General features: G+C 36.3%; 1 protein-coding gene across 7 annotated transcripts in view; it reads left to right on the top strand.

Moving 5' to 3' along the window:
- LOC136031369 (A disintegrin and metalloproteinase with thrombospondin motifs 9-like) overlaps window positions 1–21,987 on the top strand; it is a 466,037-nt gene that overhangs the window by 426,430 nt on the left and 17,620 nt on the right. For 5 of the 7 annotated variants that reach the window (XM_065710894.1, XM_065710885.1, XM_065710903.1 and 2 more), the window contains 2 exons: window positions 855–994; window positions 10,691–10,887. In XM_065710894.1, the coding sequence (XP_065566966.1) occupies window positions 855–994; window positions 10,691–10,887 (337 nt within the window). The remainder of the gene's footprint in view (window positions 1–854; window positions 995–10,690; window positions 10,888–21,987) is intronic. The other 2 variants (XM_065710922.1, XM_065710911.1) reach the window with 1 other exon arrangement.

Below are 21,987 nucleotides of genomic sequence, written 5' to 3'. Positions count from 1 at the left end.
GTCACTTAAATAAGGGCACTAGAACTTTTAATTTCCGTTAAAATGAGCCCTCTCGCGACGTTCTAGGACCACTCAATCGATACGATCACCCCTGGGGAAAAAAACAAAAAAAACAAATAAACACGCATCCGTGATCCGTCTTCTGGCAAAAAATAACAAAATTCCACATTTTTGTAGATAGGAGCTTGAAAGTTCCAAAATAAGGTTCTCTGATACGCTGAATCTGATGGTGTGATTTTCGTTAAGATTGTATGACTTTTAGGGGGTGTTTCCCCCTATTTTCTGAAATGAGGCAAATTTTCTCAGGCTCGTAACTTTTGATTGGTGTAACTGATCTTGATGAAACTTATATATTTAAAAACAGCATTAAAATACAATTCTTTTGATGTAACTATTGGTATCAAAATTCCATTTTTTAAAGTTTCGGTTACTATTGAGCCGGGTCGCTCCTTACTACAGTTCGTTACCACGAACTGTTTGATAACGTATTTGTGATTTTGAAATATGATCATGAATATTATGTGACTCATATTTTTTTTTCTACCAAAATTATGACTTTTAATGAATTTTCTCAATTTTGTCTCCTATTTAGTCTGTTTTTCAAGCTAGAAAATCCTAAAAAAATTTCTACAAAAGAATATAGAGCTCTTTAGAAGAAAAATGTATCTATACGCACATATATGCATAAATAAGGAGTCCAAATCCTTCATCAATTAATATTCATACCCATAAAGGAACACAAGGTTAAACATCCTTCATACAGAGAACACCACATAAATAACATAATTAAGTATTAACCTTGTGATTAAAGAGTGATCGTTTGCATAGTTTCGTTAATGCTCTAATTTTATTAGGCTTAGAAAACCGGATAACTGTCCATATGATGGTGCCCGAAGAGACGACTGCGATTGTGAGGTTGTTAGCAAAAGTAAAAAACCCGGAGTCACCGTTTTCTCCAAAATAAGGCTCAATGTCACGTCGCTTCGAGTGATAAGTAAGTTCTCTAATTAATAAATAGGCTTGCAACTTTATTCTAGGAATTTAGGGTGATTCATATTCAACATAATCTTTTAAAGCTTTGCGAAATTTTGGCCGAGTTCTTCTTAAATGCAAACACTGCATCTTTTGGCTTATATATATACTGCATATATATGCAGTATATATACTGTATATGCAGTATGCATGTGCAGTATATATATATATATATATATATATATATATATATATATGTATATATGTATATATATATATATATATATATATATATATATATATATATATATATATATATATATATATATATATATATACTGCATATATATATATCATGAAAAGAGAAATCACCAATGCAACAGCACAAACACACAAAAAAAAAAAAAAAAAAAAAAACAGAGAGACAGAAGGAGAAAAGGAAGACTGTTTTCCTAAATTAGTGATTAATATAGACCAGCACTTGAATTAGGCCTTAACCCCACTCATCCATACAATCACATAGGTCAAACAGCATAGCCACACACAATCAACCATAAAAAATAATCCGTGGACAGGCAATCATGTCGTCAATAAGTATAAGTCGTCATTTACCAAACAATAGAAAAAATAATATAGACAAATAATTCAGAGGCAACACCCAGCATAAGGGCTCATCAGGAGAATACACTGGCCTATATATATATATATATATATATATATATATATATATATATATATATATATATATATATATATATATATATATATATATATATATATATATATATATACATGGTTTCATCGTAGAAGCTCTGATATTCTTCAATGGTCCACTAAGCGAAGCCCAGTTGCATATTGCTCACGGAAATGAACAAATAAAAACTAATTGAAATCTCAATTTGAATTTTACTCTTTTCTTCAAATGTATAACAGTAAGTATTTCGAGTGGCGAATGGTCAAAGTTGTAAAAATACCAAAACAGGTAAGATGTGAAAAATTGGCTCGATTTGGCCCCTAAACCTTTGGTTAGCTCGATTTGGCCCCCAAACTGCCAAAACTATACGTCTTTATGTCATTGCCCTTAATCTATTATTTTTTAGTATATAAACAAGTAAACTTCACATTCATCCACCCTCCCTCTATGCCCAAGATACGGCAATGAATTTGAATGTCTGCCCAATTCGGGTAAGACTGTTCTGACCTAGAGATTCAAAACATGAACACGTCTGTCAAAACGCTTCCACATTTCGGTAGTAGTTATTCCCGTCTTCCTTTACACTCGGAAGTTAATATTTTCTTTCACATCACGGAAACCCCTCAAATAAAACGTTCAACAAGTGAAATATTATTCTTCTTTATTCAAGACAAAATGAAGACATAGAAATGTCACATGCTTTCGTTTCAATGGATACAGTTTCTAGGGAATTTCGCTAGTATAATATAGCAAGATATTTTCAAATTCTGGGGTGTCTTTTAGAGTACAGCTTCGCTTTATAAATTTGTGTTTGGAAATCCTCCATATTTTTTTTTTTTATTTGTCTTTGGCATTTATACTTGAATTTAGGATTCTAACAATATTTTTATCGAGGTTTTTTGCATTTCTGAACTCCAAACAACATTTTAAGTTTTAAAACGTCGATTTGTGCTCAAAACAATTAAGAAAAAATACACAAAATGGCAGACTTTTTTTTATCAGAGCTCAATTTCTTAAGGTTCTACTATTATACTCAAGGGAGATTATTAGTTGCAAACTAGAAAGAGCAATAATTTTTTGAAAACGAACTAAATGCTAGCCATTGAATGATAGCAGAATTGTCGTATTACGTGAAACATTAGAACTGTGGGCGTTACAATAAAATAACATGCAAAGAACTCGTCCAAGGAACGGGGGCCTAAATGTTTCACTAACCCTTGCCTTTTTAGTGTTAAGTTACTTTTTCGTTGCTGTCGCTGAGAACTCCGTTATCAAAAATATGAAAGTAGCATTTTTATGAGAAAATTATTTTCAATTGCAAACTAATTTTTTTTACCATATTGCAAAATATCTCTCTTATTTATTATTATTTTTTTGTGCAAAATATAATCTTTAGTAGTAGTCTACTCAAATAATGAAGTTTGCCTTATGCTCACATTGTCCTTAATTTTGATTAAGCAAAAATAACAAGTTTTTTCAACTGAAATTAACGAGCAACATTAAAAATTAAAGCCAAAAGAAACTATTATGTATATGAAGGGCTTGACCCCTCCTTTCAATACTTCAGTTTTTACACTAAAATTTGACTTTTTGTTCCAATTATTTTTGATTTACTCCTGAAACAAAAGGTCATCAGAATAATACCCTTCTGAAAGTTCTAAAAAAGACTTTAGCGTAAGGATCAAAGTATTGAGGAGGGAAAAAATCCCTATGTACATAATAACTTATGTTCGTTTTAAGTTTTAATGTTGCTCCTTACTTTCAGTTGAAAAAACTTGTTTTTTTATTTAATTGCTGATCGTTCTTTTAAATAACGCTGACATCAGGCTAAACTCCATCTAAAATTCCTTCCCCCATGGAAAATCCCTCCTTAAATGTTCCTTCCGCGTAAAATACCCCTGCCTGGAAAATCCTTCCAAAGAAAATTCCATTCTTGCTAAAAGTCCCCCTTGGAAAATTTCTTGCAGATGATTCATTTTAAAAAGACTTTAATTTCTGATTCTTTTTTAAATCATGGCGGAAATTCCACCCTCCGTGGAAAATCTTTCACTAAAATTCCCCTCCCTAGTAGAAAGTTGCTCCCACAGAAAATTCCTCTGGATATATAATCCTGTGGCAAACTCCCCCATGGAGAATATCTCCCGTGGAAAATCCCCTCTTAAGCAAAGATCCCCTAGACAATTCCAAACCGGTGAAAATTTCTCCCAGACCATTTCCCTTAACATCTCCACATGTAAAACTAATTCGGCAAAGAGAAAGTAAGACAAATAAAAAGAATACGTATAGGAATTCTGTTAAACTCCCATTTTAACTCCCATTTAAACTCCCCATTTTAACTTCTGTTAAAATTCCCTGGAATGTCCCCCCGGAAACTCCCTCCCTAGTGAAAGTTCTCCTCTTGGAAATCCCCCCCCCCGCAAATGTATGTTTACTTCCCATTAAAAATTACTGTACGCAAACAATTGGCAAATTTCATGACTTACAGACCTTTCACCAAGAGTTGTGGGAGGTCATTTTATCCCCAAAGGTTGGTTAGATGTGCTAAGGGGTTAAAAAAGGACTACATACAAAAAAAGATTCTAGGACACAGGCTGGCCTGTCTCCAATCTCTTTTGACTTTAAAAAAAAGGACAAGAACTAACAATTTTGGATCGAGTGAGCGTCACCCAAGGTTTCTGTGACCATGAGGGGTGGGGGCTAGTGATGAGGAGATAGTTGCTCCCCTCCTGTATGGAATAAAGTCTACTCGGTTTGAGGTTGAATATTAATCTTTAATTTTATAATAAATTGCACACACAAGAAATATTCCTGGAAATCAAGAGGGACTAGATATCAATTTATACCTTCCTCTTAAGTTAATTCTGTATTTACTTTAAGGTTCAATGACAGTTAAGACGTTTTGGCATTAAATTACACCCTTTGAGGTATTCGCTACCTACCTAAAAAACGATCAGAGAACCCTACTTGAGAGGTTTTAAACTCTTATCTATAAACTAAATAAAAAACAAGTTTTTTTTAACGGAAAGTAAGCAGCGACATTAAAACTTAAAACGAACAGAAATTACTTCGCATATGAAAGGGGCTTCTTCCTCATCAACGCCCCGCTCTTTACGCTAAAGTTTAACTCTTTCTCTTAACTCTACTGTTTAAAACAGTAAAAAACTTTAGCTTAAAGAGCCCTCCAATTTTTGGTCACTTAAAAATGGCACTAGAACTTTTCATTTCCGTTAGAATGAGCCCTCTCGCAAGATTCTAGGACCACTGGGTCGATAGGATCACCCCTGGGGAAAAACAAACAAACGAACAAATAAACACGCATCCGTGATCTGCCTTCTGGCAAAAAATACAAAATTCCACATTTTCAAACAGTTCGTGGTAACGAACTGTAGTAAGGAGCGACCCGGCTCAATAGTAACCAAAACTCTAAAAAATAGAATTTTGATACTAATAGCAACATCAAAAGAATCGCATTTTAATGCTGATTTTAAATATATAAGTTTCATCAAGATCAGTTATACCCATCAAAAGTTACGAGCCTGAGAAAATTTGCCTCATTTCAGAAAATAGGGGGAAACACCCCCTAAAAGTCATACAATCTTAAGTCAAGTTTAGTCTTACCCATCAAAAGTTACGAGCCTGAGAAAATTTGCGTTTTTTTAGAAAATAGGGGGAAACACCCCCTAAAAGTCATAAAATCTTAACGAAAATCACACCATCAGATTCAGCGTATCAGAGAACCCTACTGTAGAAGTTTCAAGCTCCTATCTGCAAAAATGTGGAATTTTGTATTTTTTGCCAGAAGGCAGATCACGGATGCGTGTTTATTTGTTGGTTTGTTTTTTTGTTTTGTTTTTTTCCCAGGGGTGATCATATCGACCCAGTTGTCCTAGAATGCTGTTATAGGGCTCATTCTAACGGCAATGAAAAGTTCTAGTACCCTTTTTAAGTGACCAAAACAATTTGAGGACACATAGGCCCCCTCCAACGCTAATTATTTTCCCAAAGTCAACGGATCAAAATTTTGAGATGGCCATTTTATTCAGCGTAGTTGAAAAACCTTATAACTATGTCTTTGGGGACGACTTACTCCCCCACAGTCCCCGTGGAAGGGGCAACAAGTTACAAACTTTGGCCAGTGCTCACATATAGTAATGGCTATTGGGAAGTGTACAGGCGTTTTCAGGAGGATTTTTTTGGTTGGGGGAGGGGTTGAGAAGAAGGGGGATATGCTGGAGGAACTTTCCATCGAGAATTTGTCATGGGGGAAGAAAATTTCCATGAAGGGAGCGCAGGATTTACTAGCATTATTTAAAAAAAAACAGTGAAAAAATAAATATGAAAAAGTTTTTATCAGCTGGAAGTAAGGAACAGCATTAAATCTTAAAACAAACAGAAATTATTACCCATATGAGGGGCTCACCTCCTCCTAATACCTCGCTCTTTACGCTAAAGTATTTTTAGTAATTTCAACTTTTTATTCTGCGGCTTTTGTGATTCAGGGGTCACCCTTAATGAATTGGGACAAAATTTAAGCTTTAGTGTAAAGAGCGAGGTACTGACGAGGGGGCGAACCCCCTCATATATGTAATAAAAACATGAGAATACAAAAGTTCTTTAAGTAAGCTAATTTATAAGTTACGTAAATATTTTACTAATAAAAAGATTCTTAAAAAATTATAAGTTCTAGTAGCCTTTTTAATTAACCAAAAAATCGGAGGGCAACTAGGCTTCCTCCCCCGCCCTTTTTTCTCAAAATCGTTCGATCAAAATTATGAGAAAGCCATTTAGCCAAAAAAATATATGCAAATTTCGTTTTAATTATTCCTCTGTTTAGAGCCAAAATTAAAACATGCATTGATTAAAAAACGTTCAGAAATTCAATAACTAAAAACAAGTTTTTTTTAACTGAAGGTAAGGAGCGACATTAAAACTTAAAACGAACAGCAATTACTTCGTATATGAAAGGGGCTGCTTCCTCATCAACGCCCCGCTCTTTACGCTAAAGTTTTTTACTGTTTTAAAAAGAAAAATTGAGAGAAAGAGTTAAACTTTAGCGTAAAGAGTGGGGCGTTGATGAGGAAGCAGCCCCTTTCATTTACGAAGTAATTTCTGTTTGTTTTAAGTTTTAATGTCGCTTTTTACTTTCAGTTAAAAAAACTTGTTTTTTTTTATTTAATTGTAGATAGGAGCTTGACACTTCTACAATAGGGTTCTCTGATACGCTGAATCTGATGTTGTGACTTCCAAATATCAACTTTATGCTTGGACTTCCTATAGTTCTTTGGAAGTCCCTTCAAATGTATGGGGAGGGAGGTCGTTCTAGCTTCCTTTCATTTGGAGGAATAGTTTGGACTAAGCGTACATTTTTGGTTTTTAGGAGGACGAATTCTTTTTTTGTAGGTCAAAATTGAGTGAGACATTTTATGTATTTGCTTTTCTAAGCAGAGGTGTAAGGAAGGGGGGTATGTCAAGAGAATTTGTTTTAGAATAACCTATTATGCCAGCGTATGCCCTATTTTTATTTAGGAATTCTGGGCGTTTCTGAGAGTAGGTTATAAGCTTAGAAACAAGAATAATAGAAATAAGATGAACCAAACTTAAAAAAAAATTTTACATTCAAAAATAAAGACGGACATTGAATATCAAAACCATCGCTAATCACGTATAAGGGGGCTGCTTCTCCTCTCATGCCCTTACTATTTACTCTGAAATTGTCACATCTTATAATTACAGATCATACCCTCAGTGAAGAATGAGATAGACTTAATTTTCTAGGGAGGAGTGTACCACATCCCCAACCCTAGCTCTTTACGCTAATTACTTAATTGTTTAAATCGTTTTCTTTGTCAACTTTTATTTTCGAATCACTTTGTTCGAATTTTTTTTATTACCAGTTTTAAATCGTAGGTTACATAAGGTATATTTGGATTTTGTTCTCTCTTTCATAAAACTAATAAAAAGCCTTTCAATTGAAGCAGTTCCAATGTAGGGAATTCCATTAGAAATGATTCAGTTTTGTTTTTATTGTTAAAAGTAGAACAATCTTAATTGGAAATCTCAGAACCAAAGCATTAGTTTTTGGTCCAATAAGTAGCCTCGGCAGTGGTACAAGGACGTTCAACATTCATAACAGGAGATAAACAGTCGGCTAAAGTGGTCAGTAAAAATAAAGTTGGTGCGTCGGTGCCTGGGTAGGACCTCTATAGATGTATAATCGAGAGAACAGCTGTCTGATTTTCATACCCAAGAAATTTGAAGCTATCTAAAATCGAGGATTTTGAGGAAATTTGGGCACCCTGGAAAAATCAACAGAATAGTTAGATTACACAAGAGTGAATACGATGGAGTGAATACGATGGATACAAATGGGATCATTCTTGCAAAAAGCGTTTTGTTGGGAAAAGATTACTCAATAATGTAGAGGAAAGAAACCAAGAAAGCTATATTCATTGATTTACAACCCCCCAAAAATCCCCGAAAGTCGTATCAGTTTTAAATAAAATTATATCTGCTCTAACTGAGGGAAAGTTCTGGACAAAATTTCTCAGATGCCCCAATGTCATGTTAACTGGGACAGGAAAGATGGTTCGTAAGTTTTTCGTTCCTGCTACTCTTTGAAAAATACATTTTTTTGGTGGCCGGCATTTACCCCTCCCTCCGACGATTACCCCCCTTCCCTGGAAAAAATTCTCCCCCTCCGCATGGAAAATATCCTCCGGAAAATACCCCGCAGAAAATACCCAGCCTCGTGGAAAATACCCCCCCCCCGGTAAAAAACGCAAAATATCACCCGAAAATTTTATTTGAGCTTTTTTTTTAATTTCCGTAAGGGGAATGGAATTTTGTTACTTTTGTATTATACACCACTCACTCAAGCTTACGCAGTGTAAAACTCGAGAGCAAACCGGCTTTTTCGTTAGTTTCTGTTACTTCATAAACAAATTTGGGCTATATATTGGCACATAGGGGGTGGGGGTTAAAGTAAAGCGGGTCTGCATCCCAAAGGTGTTAGGTACAATTATTCTACTAATTATGAAATAAGAATTGTTTTCTGACTTCAAGCTGTCCAAATACATTACCGAGTTTTTTTCCATGAGACCGTGAGACGTTTTGTTCCGTGGGGGGGGGGGGGGTATTTTCCATGGGGTATTTTCCACAGGGGGTATTTTTTAGGTGGAAGATAACCGCCGGGGGAGGGGGGTAAACGCCTAGAACCCAAAAAAAATGCTTTGTCTTCCACATTTTCTTGGATTGGCACGGCAGCTCGAAAAAACAAAATTAGTGTGAATAAAATTCCTGCTTGTTTGATTTCCCTGGATATCAAAATCAGCAAACCCTTATCCCTACTTTTTATGCCTTTGTGTCACAAAATTAACAAACTGTTGCCTTAAGCTCAGATCTTAAAGAGCATTGATCTGGGATCCCATTTGAGTAATAACCTAAAGTAGTGACTTTCTCTAGGCGAAAACAGAGTAGAAATATGTTTGAAAGTTAAAGTATGATAAATTAGTACAATCGGCATCTATAATCAGTTTATGTGAAAATTAAAGTGAGGTCTAAGTCGTTGATATTATCTAACAAGACAGTGCCAACCAAAGAGTGGTTTTGATTAAGTAAAATCAACACTGTTATGTACCTTCTCAAAACATCGTACTTCTACACTCTTCTTATTAGGTGACTAATAAAAACAGCATAAGGAGAAATTAAACTAAAAGGTCGGGGTAGGACTCCATATCTAACGCTTTCCCGAATTATTTCCTCAGACTTAATTTAGCTAGGGGCTAAAATCTCACTATTGTACAAACAATTACGGTTCAAAATTATATCTCACTGCTTTTCTTATCGAAATGTTGTAGTTTGATTAACTCGGAAAATTAACGGATTTTGAAGATACTGGGTTTAGGGCTTGGACTTCATAACTAAATAATACACTTAAACAAGTTGCTCTAATTTGTTGAATTTTAAGGAAGTTAGGGCTTTCAGCATTATCTGGAATAAAATTCAACTGAAGTCAACTAAGACGACCAGTAAAAGCACTTTATTTGGCCAATCGTTTTGCAAGGAGTATCGGAGCCAACTGTCAGCTAGCGGATAAATTACGAGGATTAAATTATCAACCTCGCTAAAAATGATTGGTATTTTATTTATAGAGACCCACTTCTTCTTTCTTTTTTTTATATTGTTCATGGAGATATGAAAGCAAAATCCCGAGAAACTTAATTTTTAATAAAAAACACATGATTTGCACTAAATAAAACACGGCTCTTTGGTGATCATGCCACTGAGCTAGACGGATTCTGCACTAGACTATAAATTTATAAGTAGCGAACATACCACTGCTATTGGGTTTGGAGACGTCAGGTTGTAAAAACCTCTAACATTTTTAGCTAAAACAGCCAATTAACGAGAATTTGCAAATATTTGCCTCCATACAAAACCAATAACCAAATTATTGGTCAGGAAATGGCTCCTTTTTTCCTACATTACATTTATAAGTTAGTGGTAAAGATGAATGAGTTCAGTGAAGCTCAAGCAAAAAAAGCCTTTGTCTACTTATGAGGAGGATTAAGAGCCAAATTACCACTCGATAAAAGTAATGGCGTGTGTATTCTCCGTAAATTGGGTTGTATCTAAACATTTTGGAAAGGGGACTCCATGCTAGTAAAGAAACAGGGACTGTGTCTATAATTTAGTGATTAAATTCGAATCCATTAAGAAAACTTACTATTTAATCTTTAACTAAAGTAACCAGTTAGTTCATATAAAACAAAACCTCTTCACATTCCTTTCCACAATGTAAGCTACGTAGAATAAGAGTGTAAAATGATCTAAGATTGATCAGCTAAAATAAATCACCTATGAAGCCAATATTGGGTCTTTTTGTCCAATAATACTTTAGGGATCTAACCGGGATCGAATTGCCAATGGTGATAGGGAATGCAATGTGTATCTAATGTGCATCTAATTAACCAATTTGATAGGTTTATTTAGCCTGTCAAGTGCCTTATAATTGTTTATTTATAGCTAATGACTTTGCCTATGCAAAGCCATTACGAGGGGCATTGATTCCATTTGGTGAAGCTGGTGATTGTTACAGCTCTGCCAACTGCCCACAGGGACGATTTTCTATTAACTTGGAAGGCACTGCTTTTCGAGTAGCAAATCATATCAATTGGATTGGACACGGCGAAAAGTCCTCTCTCTGGGTAAACAGGCTAGATGTAAGTTTTTAATATGTCTCTGTACTATTTGAGCTCAATAGTTAATGAGTGAAATAATTTGATTCTAACAAACAGAAAAAGAGACAAATACTAATTATTACAAACTAGTCATGCTATTCTACTTTTTCCTGCAATCCATTGAATCATAGTTAAGCATCGGATTGTGCCTCATAAGAGTTTCTATATGTCTTAAATATAATTGAATATTATGTATACATTCATACGGCCACCCACAGAAAGAGAAAGAAAGAGATATCGAGAAAGAGGAAGAACAACAGATCGAGAAATCGAAAAATCGCCTATTGTTATCAACCACATATTTGTTCTAACAAGAAAGGGCTCAATAATGGCTGTTCTTTGAGTTAAACGCCCCCCGCCCAGCCACCTGGATGATATGCGAATCCCATCTGAAATGGAGTTTTAATGAGGCCCCTGTGGAACATACTTCGTGTCCCGCGCATTAATATTACTTTGAACGGACCTGATCATTTATTAGTGCAATAAAAGTTGCATCACCAGTGTATTTCCGTTAGAAAAAGTCACGCGGATTTTTAATTGTATTAGCATCAACAAAATAAGAAAGAAAATCATCATATTAACCATAATTGCTGATAAGAGCACATGAAAGTTGTCTGATTGTTTAATATGTGTTGATATTTATTCCTTAAAGCTTTAGCAGTTTTGGATTGTTAAAAAAAACGTGAAAATTTTTTGTGAAAATCTCGTTCTTGGAAAAAATCTTTTTAAATTATTGTATATTTTGTTTAATTGACATTGCTTTTTTAGTCTTCTTCTTCTTCTTATGTTTATGAGATCTGTGGATCAGTAGGATGTATATTCACCTCTTAGACATTACAGTAATACCATCACTGATAATTGAAAGCTTCTGGCAATATTCCTAGAAAAAAAAATATCTGCTTGTTGATAACAAGCAACGTGCTGCTAGTAATAATGGCATCTTTTCAGGATTGATATCATCACCCTATAAATAATAGCTTCTAATTCGTGTGACAGGGAGCAATTGATGAGAGCATCAAAAGTTAAGGGGATCTTTAATTGATGGCCGTAATTTATCCGTCTCCTGAAATCATTATCTCCTGGGATGCATTCAAATAGAACATGTTGAGCGTTTTCCAACGTTTGACAGCAATTTCTACATAGTGGGGTGTTGTTGATTCCCCATTTAAAAAAATCAGCGTTAAGTAAAATAGTTCCAGTTTTTAACTTATAGTAGATCATATTAAAATCCTGAGACTTGAAAGGATGGTACAAAAATCGCTGGCAAGTAATATTTATTCTGGCTCTAACAACATCTCTGTAATTCATTGTCCTCAAATTTCTTGCCGGAGGGATCTCAGCAGCCTTATTTGCCAAACTATCTGCCATTTTATTATATTTGATTTCTTTATGGCTAGAAATGTGAAGGAATGCAATACCACATCCCATTGAGAACAGATATCCAATCTTTTGGCGTATATTTTTCATGTCATAATCATCAGCTTGATAATTTATCTGGTTGAGAAGATGAATTGATGAAAGGGAATCTGACAGGAACAAGACATTTCTTGAAGAGGTCCCAAGCTCACTTAAAGCATCTAATGCAAGTAGAACCGCACATAATTCAGCCGAAAGTACTGATGAATTAATTGGAAGGGGGGCAAAAATGTTCAGGTTTAGAGCAGGGATACAGGCAGCTGCCCCAGCTTTAGAATCTTTAACAGAACCATAAGTGCAAACATGCATATAATTGAGAAAATGGGTATTCACATAATTTTCGAAAATTATCTTGACTTCCTTGGCTGAATAGCAGGATTTATTCTTTTTTAGTATACTCTATGACACTCAATATGGACCATCTCCCATGGTGGGGAATCCACAAAGGGAAAAGTATCCATCCACTGAGAAGACCACTCTGGAAACTCCTTTAAAAAAAGATTCCAGGAAGATGATACCGAAATCATAGATGGTGGGTTATGAAAGATTTTCTGGTATACATAATGTTGATTACCAAATGCTTGTATTCTGGTGAAATATGTCCTTCTCTGAAGCAAAGCTCTTTCTTGCAAAGAGGTGATCCCCGACAGGTTTCGTATTTTAATTATTGGAGCATGCTTATGAAATCTCATACCGATACGAATTGCAGAATTTTGCAATGACTCTAGCATGTTAAAAATCTGTGGCAAGCTATTAGCAAAAATTGAATGCCATATTCCATTTTTGCTCTTATATAAACTTTATAAAAACCTATCATTGTTTTAGGTGATGAGCCCCATTTAGAATTAGCATGTCGTTTAAGTAGGGTCAGTTTCTGGTTTATATTCTTCTTGAGTGATTTGATGTGATCATGCCATCTTAGTTTGGAATCAAAAACAATTCCCAGCAACTTCACTGAAGATTCATAGCTTTTAGTAGAGTTATTCACAACTATATTTGGTATGGTTGAATGTTTTGTCTGGTAAATAGGATTGCTTTGGTTTTGGAAGTGGAGATAAACAAACCTAAGGCTTAAGAGAAGCAAGAGATTATGCGGATATCTTGTTGAAGATCTTTGACTAAATCAGTGACGTTTCTGCCTGATTTCCAGATTACTAGGTCATCTGCATAGAGCCCAAATGATGCATGTTATAATTGAAACTCAGATATATATAGATTAAATAGTAGAGGACTATGGATGGCTCCCTGGGGTAAGCCTTCTGTAATAGGGTGATTGTGGCTCCTACAATTACCAATTTGGACAACAAATGTTCTGTTATTTAGAAAATTATAGATAAGTTAACAATACTACCAATAGGAAAGTCAAAATTCATTAATACCTCCACCAATTTCTGGTGAATGACATTACCATAGGCATCAGCCCAATAAAAAAGTATGGTGATGGTTGAATGCCGTTGGTTAAATGAATTGGATACATCATTTTCAAGGCAAGCAACATTGTCCAGTGAGCAGTGCCGTTTTCTGAATCCTGTTTGTTCAGGGGGGTAGAGGTTGTTAACTCCTACAAACCATTCAACCCTATTTAAAATCAGTCGTTCCAGGATTTTTCCTAATGTTGTTAGCATTGAAATTGGCCTGTAGGATTTAATACTGTTTGAAGGCTGGCTAGGCTTAAGAATGGTATTGACTATAGTTATTTCCAAGATCTAGGAATTTTGTGATGGGCCCATATATGATTATAAATGTGCAAAGGTGCATAATTAAATAAATCTGGCGGTTTTGTAATCCAATTTATATGGATGTCATCGAGTCCAGGAGTTGATTTTGGATTGCTAAGGATGATGGCCTGCTTCATCTCTTCAAAAAGGAAGGGTTTTTCAAAAGAAAGTTTATGTGAGCAGGATTTTGGCAGAACACAAAAGGAAGGTCGTCCTAGGAACTGTCTTACGATGTCTTCTTTATAATACTCTGCAAACAGTTCAGTTTTCTCTTTGTCACTAAGAATATTTCTGTTATTAATACATATATCATATTTCCTATCATCAATAGGTTTATTGTAACCATTCAGTAGGCTAATATAATGGTGGACTTTTCTTAAGGCTGTTTGGGAGTCAATCTTCGAGCAAACCTATCCCATGCTATCTTTTTTTACTTTATGCATGTTATTTTAAGCTTTGCTATTGCATGTTTATACTCAAGATGTGTGGTAGGCGAGGGATGTTTCTGGAAATGCTTTCTGGCTTTTTTTCTAGTTTCTTTTGCTGATTCACAGTCATCGTCCCGCCATGTCATAGGTAGCCTCTTAATATTTAGCTTTTTCTTATTACGACATTTTGGAATGGCAGCATCAGCAGCAGCAACGAACCATGATGATAATTTCTCAGCTTTTTTTTATCTATATCTAATAGGTTATATACCTCTGAGGAATCAAAAGATGCAAGTATATCTCGGAAAAGAGGCCAGTTTGTTTTTAATGGCACTTGGTATTAACCAAGTGACATATAGCAATCGTAAAAATTCTGTCGGTCTGTCTGTCTGTCGGTCCTGGTTTTGCTACTTTAGGCACTTCCAGGTAAGCTAGGACGATGAAATTTGGCAGGCATATCAGAAACCAGACCAGATTAAATTAGAAATAGTCTTTTCCCCGATTTGACCATCTGGAGGGGGAAGTGGGGGGCCGGTTAATTCGGAAAAAATAGAAAAAATGAAGTATTTTTAACTTACGAACGGTTGATCAGATCTTAATGAAATTTGATGCTTGGAAGGATATCGTGTCTCAGGGCTCTCATCTTAAATTCCGACCAGATCTGGTGACAGGGGGGGGGGTGTTGGGAGGGGGAGACCTAAAATCTTGGAAAACACTTAGAGTGGAGGGATCGGGATGAAACTTGGTGAAAAATAATACAAGTCCTAGATACATGATTGACATAACCGGAACGGATTCGCTCTCTTTAGGGTAGTTGGGGGGGGGGGTGGGGTTAAATCTGAAAAATTAGGAAAAATGAGGTATTTTTAACTTACGAACCGGTGATCGGATCTCAATGAAATTTGATATTTAGAAGGATATCGTGTCTCAAAGCTCTTGTTTTAATTCCCGACCGGATCTGGTCACATTGGGGGGAGTTAGGGGGGGACCTAAAATCATGGAAAACACTTAGAGGGGAGGGATTGGGATGAAACTTGGTGGGAAAAATAAGCAGAAGTCTTAGATACGTGATTGACATAATTTTAACGGATCCACTCTATTTGGGGGAATTGGGGAGGAGGGTTAATTTTGAAAAGATAGAAAAAATGACGTATTTTTAACTTACGAAGGAGTGATTGGATCTTCATGAAACTTCATATTTAGAAGGACCTCGTAACTTAGATCTTTTATTTTAATTCTCAACCGGATCCATCGTCATTGGGGGGGGGGAAATCTTAAAAAATACATAAAGCGGAGAGACCAGGATGAAACTGGATGGGAAGCACACAAACAAGTCTAAGATACGTGACTGACACAATCGGACCGGATCCGCTCTCTTTGGTGGAGTTGGGGGGGGGGGGGGTTAATTCGGAAAAATGAGGAATTTGTAACTTACGAACGGGTGATCAGACCTTAATTAAATTCAATATTTAGAAGGATCTTGTGCTTTAAAGTTCTTATTTTAAATTCCGACCAGATCCTGTGACATTGGGGGAGTTGGAGGGAGAAATTGGAATTCTTGGAAAACGTGAAAATTTGGGTATTTTTATCTTACGAATTGGCGATCGGATCTTAATGAAACTTGCTATATAGAAGGATTTTATGTCTCAGATGCTCCATTTTCGACTCGAATCGGATCTGGGGACATAGGGGGTTGGAGGAGGGAAACAGAAATCTTACGTTTAGAGTGCAGAGATCGGATGAAACTTGATGGGAAGAATAAGCACAAGTTCTAGATACGTGATTGACATAATTGGAACGAATCCGTTCTCTTTGGAAGGAGCTGGGGGGGTGTTAATTTGGAAAAATTAGAAAAATTGAGGTATTTTTCACTTAAGAACGGGTGACCGGATCTTAATGAAATTTGATATTTAGAAGAAATTCATGTCTCAGAGCTCTTATTTCAAATCCCGACCAGATCTGTTGATATTGGGGGAGCTGGAGGGGGAAATCGGAAATCTTGGAAAACGCTTAGAGTGGAGGAATCGGGATGAATGCTTGGTGGATAGAATAAGCAAATGTCGTAGATACATGATTGACGTAACCGTACTTGATTCAATCTCTTTGGGGGAGTTGGGAGGAGGGGTTCAGTGCTTTGGCGAGTTTGGTGCTTCTAGACGTGCTAGGACGATGAAAATTTGTAGGCGTGTCAGGGAGCTGCATAAATTGACTTGATAAAGTCGTTTTCCCAGATTCGACCATTTGGGGGGCTAAAGGGAGAAGAAAAATTAAAAAAAATGAGATTTATAACTTACGAGTGGGTGATCGGATATTCATGATTTTTGATATCTAAAAGGACATCGTGACTCAGAGCTTTTATTTTAAATCCCGACCGGCATTAAGCCTCTGGTTTTCCTTTTAAATCAATCTATTGATTCTTAGAATCTTGTTAGAGCTCATATCATATGAGCTCTTGACTCTTAGCTCTTCTGGCCTCGTCACAAGTGCCCTATGAGCTCTTAGCTCTTGTTTGGTTTTATACTTTGGCCTGGGATTTGTGGACATAACTTGTGTGCTGCTTAATGAAGTAAGAATGGCTATATGATCTGTTTGCAGTTCAGGGACTTTTGTAATGTTAATAATTGCATAAAGATATGTGGGACCAATCTGGAGATCAATTGTGGACGAATTATGATTACGAGAATCAAATCTGGTCTGGAAGTTATAAGGAGTAAACAAAGAGAGATTAGTATCATTTATCAGAAGTTGTTCTATACTTTTTCCAGCCTTATTTTCATAGTTAGGTTTTTCCCATAATGGACTGTGAGCATTAAAATCACCAAGTATAAGAGTTTTTCCTCCAGCTGTTTCTTTCTCATGAATATTAAGGATATCTGTTTCACCTCGTGGGGTACAAAAGGATTTGATGTTGATATGCTTACCAGTATTTAAGTTGACGATACTCCAATTACATCTATTTCAATTTCGTAGCAAAACGTAGGCAAAGGAAAACGGATAATATTTTATCTATAAAAATTGCTACACCACCGCCTTTCCTGTTTGTACCTTTGACTTTACGATAGCACTTATAACCAGGCAGGATAATCTTTTTTAGTCCTTGTGGATTTTTTTCTTGAAGACACACTACATTAACATTATTTTGTGTTACGTAACCAGATAAGTCAACTAGTTTCAATGTATTAATTGATGCAAAACTCCACTGAAGTATCTTTAAAGGGACATAAATATCATTAGTCGTGTATTTCTGTGAGATAATGGAGAGCCTGACATTGGTTGAAGATACTAATAGCCTCACTATCTGTTTCTTCAACAACAGATTTAGAAAAATAGTGTGCATCTATTTCTCTCAGAATGGTGGCCTTCAGGTGCTTTGGTGTATCTATTTGGGAAATAAAGGTGACTGAGATAAGGTACTGGATCAGCTTGGATAGAGAAATATGATCCTTGGCAGATATTGCAGAATTGGGCAGTACACTAGGCATGGGGGCAGTGTTCCTTTTTTGAGGCTTGGAATCAACATTTTTGATTTGTTACTTCTTCCTGAAGGGGTGAAATTTAAATCAGCCAGAAGAGATTTAGGGCTAGTCAATGGAGATGCCATACTACTTGTTGAAGATCTTTGTTGTGGTGTACTAATTATACTACGGGCCCATTTCCTTGGAAGAGTCTTAGTACTTTCTTTTAAAGTAGGGATGTTTTCCTTGAGAAAAGTGCTGTATGATTTTGCAACTATTCCTACCGGTAGGTTTTCTTTCCTGGCAATTTTCAAAACTTGATGTCTTTCCAAATATTTGAGACATGCTCTTTTGTCAAATGAGTTTTGATCTCCTTTACAATTGGCACACTTAGGCTTAGAACTGCAGGATTGGTGTAAGTGTTCTTCAAGACAAATATTATATTGGGTCTTGGTGGACTTGCAGTTTTTAGAGACATGACCTAACTTCATGCATTTGGTGCACTGTATGGGCTTTTCTTGGCATAATCTAAATGGCTTTGGCTGGCGAAAGAGGAAATTTTTTTCTAACATTGTTGAGAGAGGTAATATAAACAAGACACTTCTGCTCGGTACAAGTCCAGCTTCATTTGGCTTACCCAGTCGTAAGGCCTCTAGCACTGGTATTTCTTCACCTTTGCAGTTCATTAGACCTTCTTTAAGATCTAATAGTTGGATTTCAGGGGGGACATTGTAAATCACAATTTTTTTTGTTGTCCTGTTTGTAATGTTGATTTTAAATTAGCTGTGACATATATGTTATTGATGTGGCTAATTTCTAAGGCTTTTTTGGCGTCTTTAGCATCCAGTAACAAAATATCTAAGACTCAATATCTTGTAATATTAGCAATAAAGTTGCATTTCAATATTTTGTAAAGTTGCATCTTGATCTTTAAAATTTCTTTAGTTGTGAACATCTCTGATTTGTTAGTTAGGGTGAAATGCACAAGAGGTTTTGGTAGGGGGGATCTTGTAGCTTGTTTCAGGTTTTTTCTCAGTCCTTCTGGCTTAGGGGTAATTTCAGGAGGGGTATTGGAGATTTTCTTTCTCTTTCTGCTTTCAACTAGCTGAAAATCATCATTGGAGTCTGATTGACTACTAGCACAAGGTGAAACATCTTCAGCAGCTAACATTGTGACTGTGCTATCATCATGACTGGTTTCATCATCATCAGAGGGATGTACATCCCCCCAGGGCTGGCCCCCTTCCAGAAGGGGGCCAGACACATCTAGTATTGACATTCAGTCAAGGAAGGGAAAAGGAGAATAAACTATGCATAGACCAAATATGCTCGACCAAAAAGGATATTAGTCAGCTTCTTCCCCCCCGTACTACAATATTTATAAAATTTGTCTAGTACAATGATTGGAAGCACGTGTTGAAAATTTTGCAACCAGTCGGGGAAAAAAGGAAAATTTTTAAAGTTTTTTTTGGTTCTTCTGCATAAGAATTAATAATTTGGCAACAAATTTTAATATTATATGCACTATAGAACTTCGGACAGATGGTTAGCGGCAACATTATTCAAATAAATGGGTTGAAAATATACAAAATTTCTGGACTTAAACTGTCAATTTAAATCCTTAACTCTAACCGGAATTATTGCAAGCACGCCCCTTTTGACTCCTTGGATGCCAATAGGCTCTTTTCATTTAGCTTAACACCCCTTCATACTTTTCTGTAATTTTCAATTTATTACCCTTAGCTGTTCCTGAGATATTGGCGACACATCTTTTTTTTTACAAAATGGATGAGCTTAGCAGGGCTGCCACAAAGTCCCTAAACTCCCTGGAAGTCCCTAAATCTGGCTTCGGTCCCTATTGGTCCCCAAATCAGTGCTCAGGTCCCTTAAGATTTTTTCCTGATCAATATTCTTCTATATTAGTTGAATATCTTATCTCTAAGTAATGGAAGCCACTATGCAAGGTATGGTATTACAGTTTTGTTTCATGTAAGTCATTTTCAACATATTTTCTTGTAACCATAATCCTGTTTCACGGCTACAGCGTTAGTGTATAAAGTAGTGAAAAGATTGACACCCTTTGCCTCCGGAGTCATCTTAGGATTTTTTTTTTTCATCCTAGCTTTCACGAGATTTAATTATTATGTCAGTGTTATGCTAAAACGTGGACCTAGCTAGCCTTGAATTCTAATGGGCTGATTATTTTGTCAGAATTATGCTAGATACATTTTTTTATCATAGCTTTCAGGAGAGTTTATTATTTTGTCAGTGTTTTGCCAGTTACATGGGCCAGCCTTAAATTTTAGGGAGTTGGGGGGTAATAGCCTCTTGGAATAACTGCTTAACTTTTCGTCTTTTTTCAGGCTTAATGGTAATTGCTTATAACTGAATTTAAATGGGAAAAATGCAAATTTAAGAATGTTTGGCTTGAGGAGAAAGATGAAACGGGGCACCAAATGAAAGAGTGGTGCAGAGCAGTCCCAGAAGATGTACGCTTGTTCTAATATGTCATTTGCAATTCATCACTTGCTTGTCAGAAAGGTTGTTACTCTCCACTGCAGCACTCTCGGACTGGAGAACATAAGAAAAACGTCCAGACTAAGCTGATACCCAATCAACTTCGCTTGACTTCAGCCTCTAGCTGCACCCTGGAAGGTAATCAAACTGGGAATTACACTTACTCCGTAAATAAGCAAACAGTGATAGCTGATATTACATGGCCTCTAGTATGATATTACATGGCCTCTAGTATGATTGAATCTGACTACTCCGGTAATTACGCAGACGGAATAGCAGAAGTCTTCAAGAAAATGTTCAAGGACCCAGTTCTTAATAATTTCTCTGTCGGGCGAACTAAGTTTACCTACCTGTTGAACGAAGCGCTTGGACCACATTTTCATAAGATTGTATTGGAGGAAATTGGTAATAGTCATTAATTGATAGAATTTGATGAAATTACCAACAGGGAAAGCAAAAAGGAGTTGCAGATTAGAATCCATTTCTGGTCTGAAAAGATGAATCAGGTGGTAGAGAGGCATCTGAAGACTTGTTTCTTAGGTTATGCCACTGCAGAGGCCCTAAAATCAGAAATTCTGAACGCAATTAATGGTAGCAGTTTGTCCCTCTCTAAGCTGCTTACTTTGAGCAATGACGGCCCGAATGTGAATAAAAGATTGTCCAGACTGATGGACAGTGAGAAACGTAAGTTAACAAATGGTGAAGGACTTTTAGACATTGGCACCTGTAGAATCCACATTGTACACAACGCCTTTCGCAAAAGCCTAGAAGAGGTTGGGGAGACTTGCTCTGATCTCATTGTGAAGGTGTATTACTTTTTTCGTGGGTGGCCTGCGCGGCTGGAAGACTATTCAAAAATCCAGCAGAAAACTGGAGTTTCCTGGTCAAACTTTGTCAAACATGTACCAACCAATGGCTATCGATTGGTTCTGCTGCTGCTAGGATGATTGAGCAGTTGCCCGCTATTTTCGAGTATTTTACTGTCTTAATTCTGAAGAAAAAATGCTATTTTGATGGAATCGAATGCATATACAGAGATTGTAAAACTTCTGAAGAACTCCACTTTGAAAGCAGAGTTTCAGTTCATTGCTGACAGTTCTAGTCTTTTTACTCGGTTTACTTTGAAGTTTCAGCGCAAAGAACCGTTGGTACATGAAATTTTTATGGAGCTGGAGCTTCTTGTTCGGACGCTTGCTGGGCGTATCTTGAAAGCCGAAGCAGCTCAGAAATTATTAGAAGACTTGAGTCAAACACCGTTCGAAGATGACAAAAACATGCTTCCACTGTTGGAAGTTGCTGCTTCTCTAAGTGACGAGGTTCAGACCTGTCTCAGAGCTACTGACGAGCTTTCAAAACGTGTGTTTTTGTACACGAAGTGCACAGTTGCACTACGCGTCTGCTGCAAATTACATTTTGAAGCAAGCTTTGAACGGAGAATCTTTGTTGTTCCTGAAAAGCTTGTCTTTTTTCAACCCAATCCAGTTCTTGAAGTCAAATTCTATTCAGGATTTGTTGTATTTCGCCCGAAAACTGCTGATCCCAGTGAAA

This window comes from Artemia franciscana, chromosome 1, assembly GCF_032884065.1.
Source record: "Artemia franciscana chromosome 1, ASM3288406v1, whole genome shotgun sequence".
NCBI lineage: Eukaryota > Metazoa > Arthropoda > Branchiopoda > Anostraca > Artemiidae > Artemia > Artemia franciscana.
Note: the sequence above shows the minus strand (reverse complement) of the source record. Positions and strands in the feature narration are given on the sequence as shown.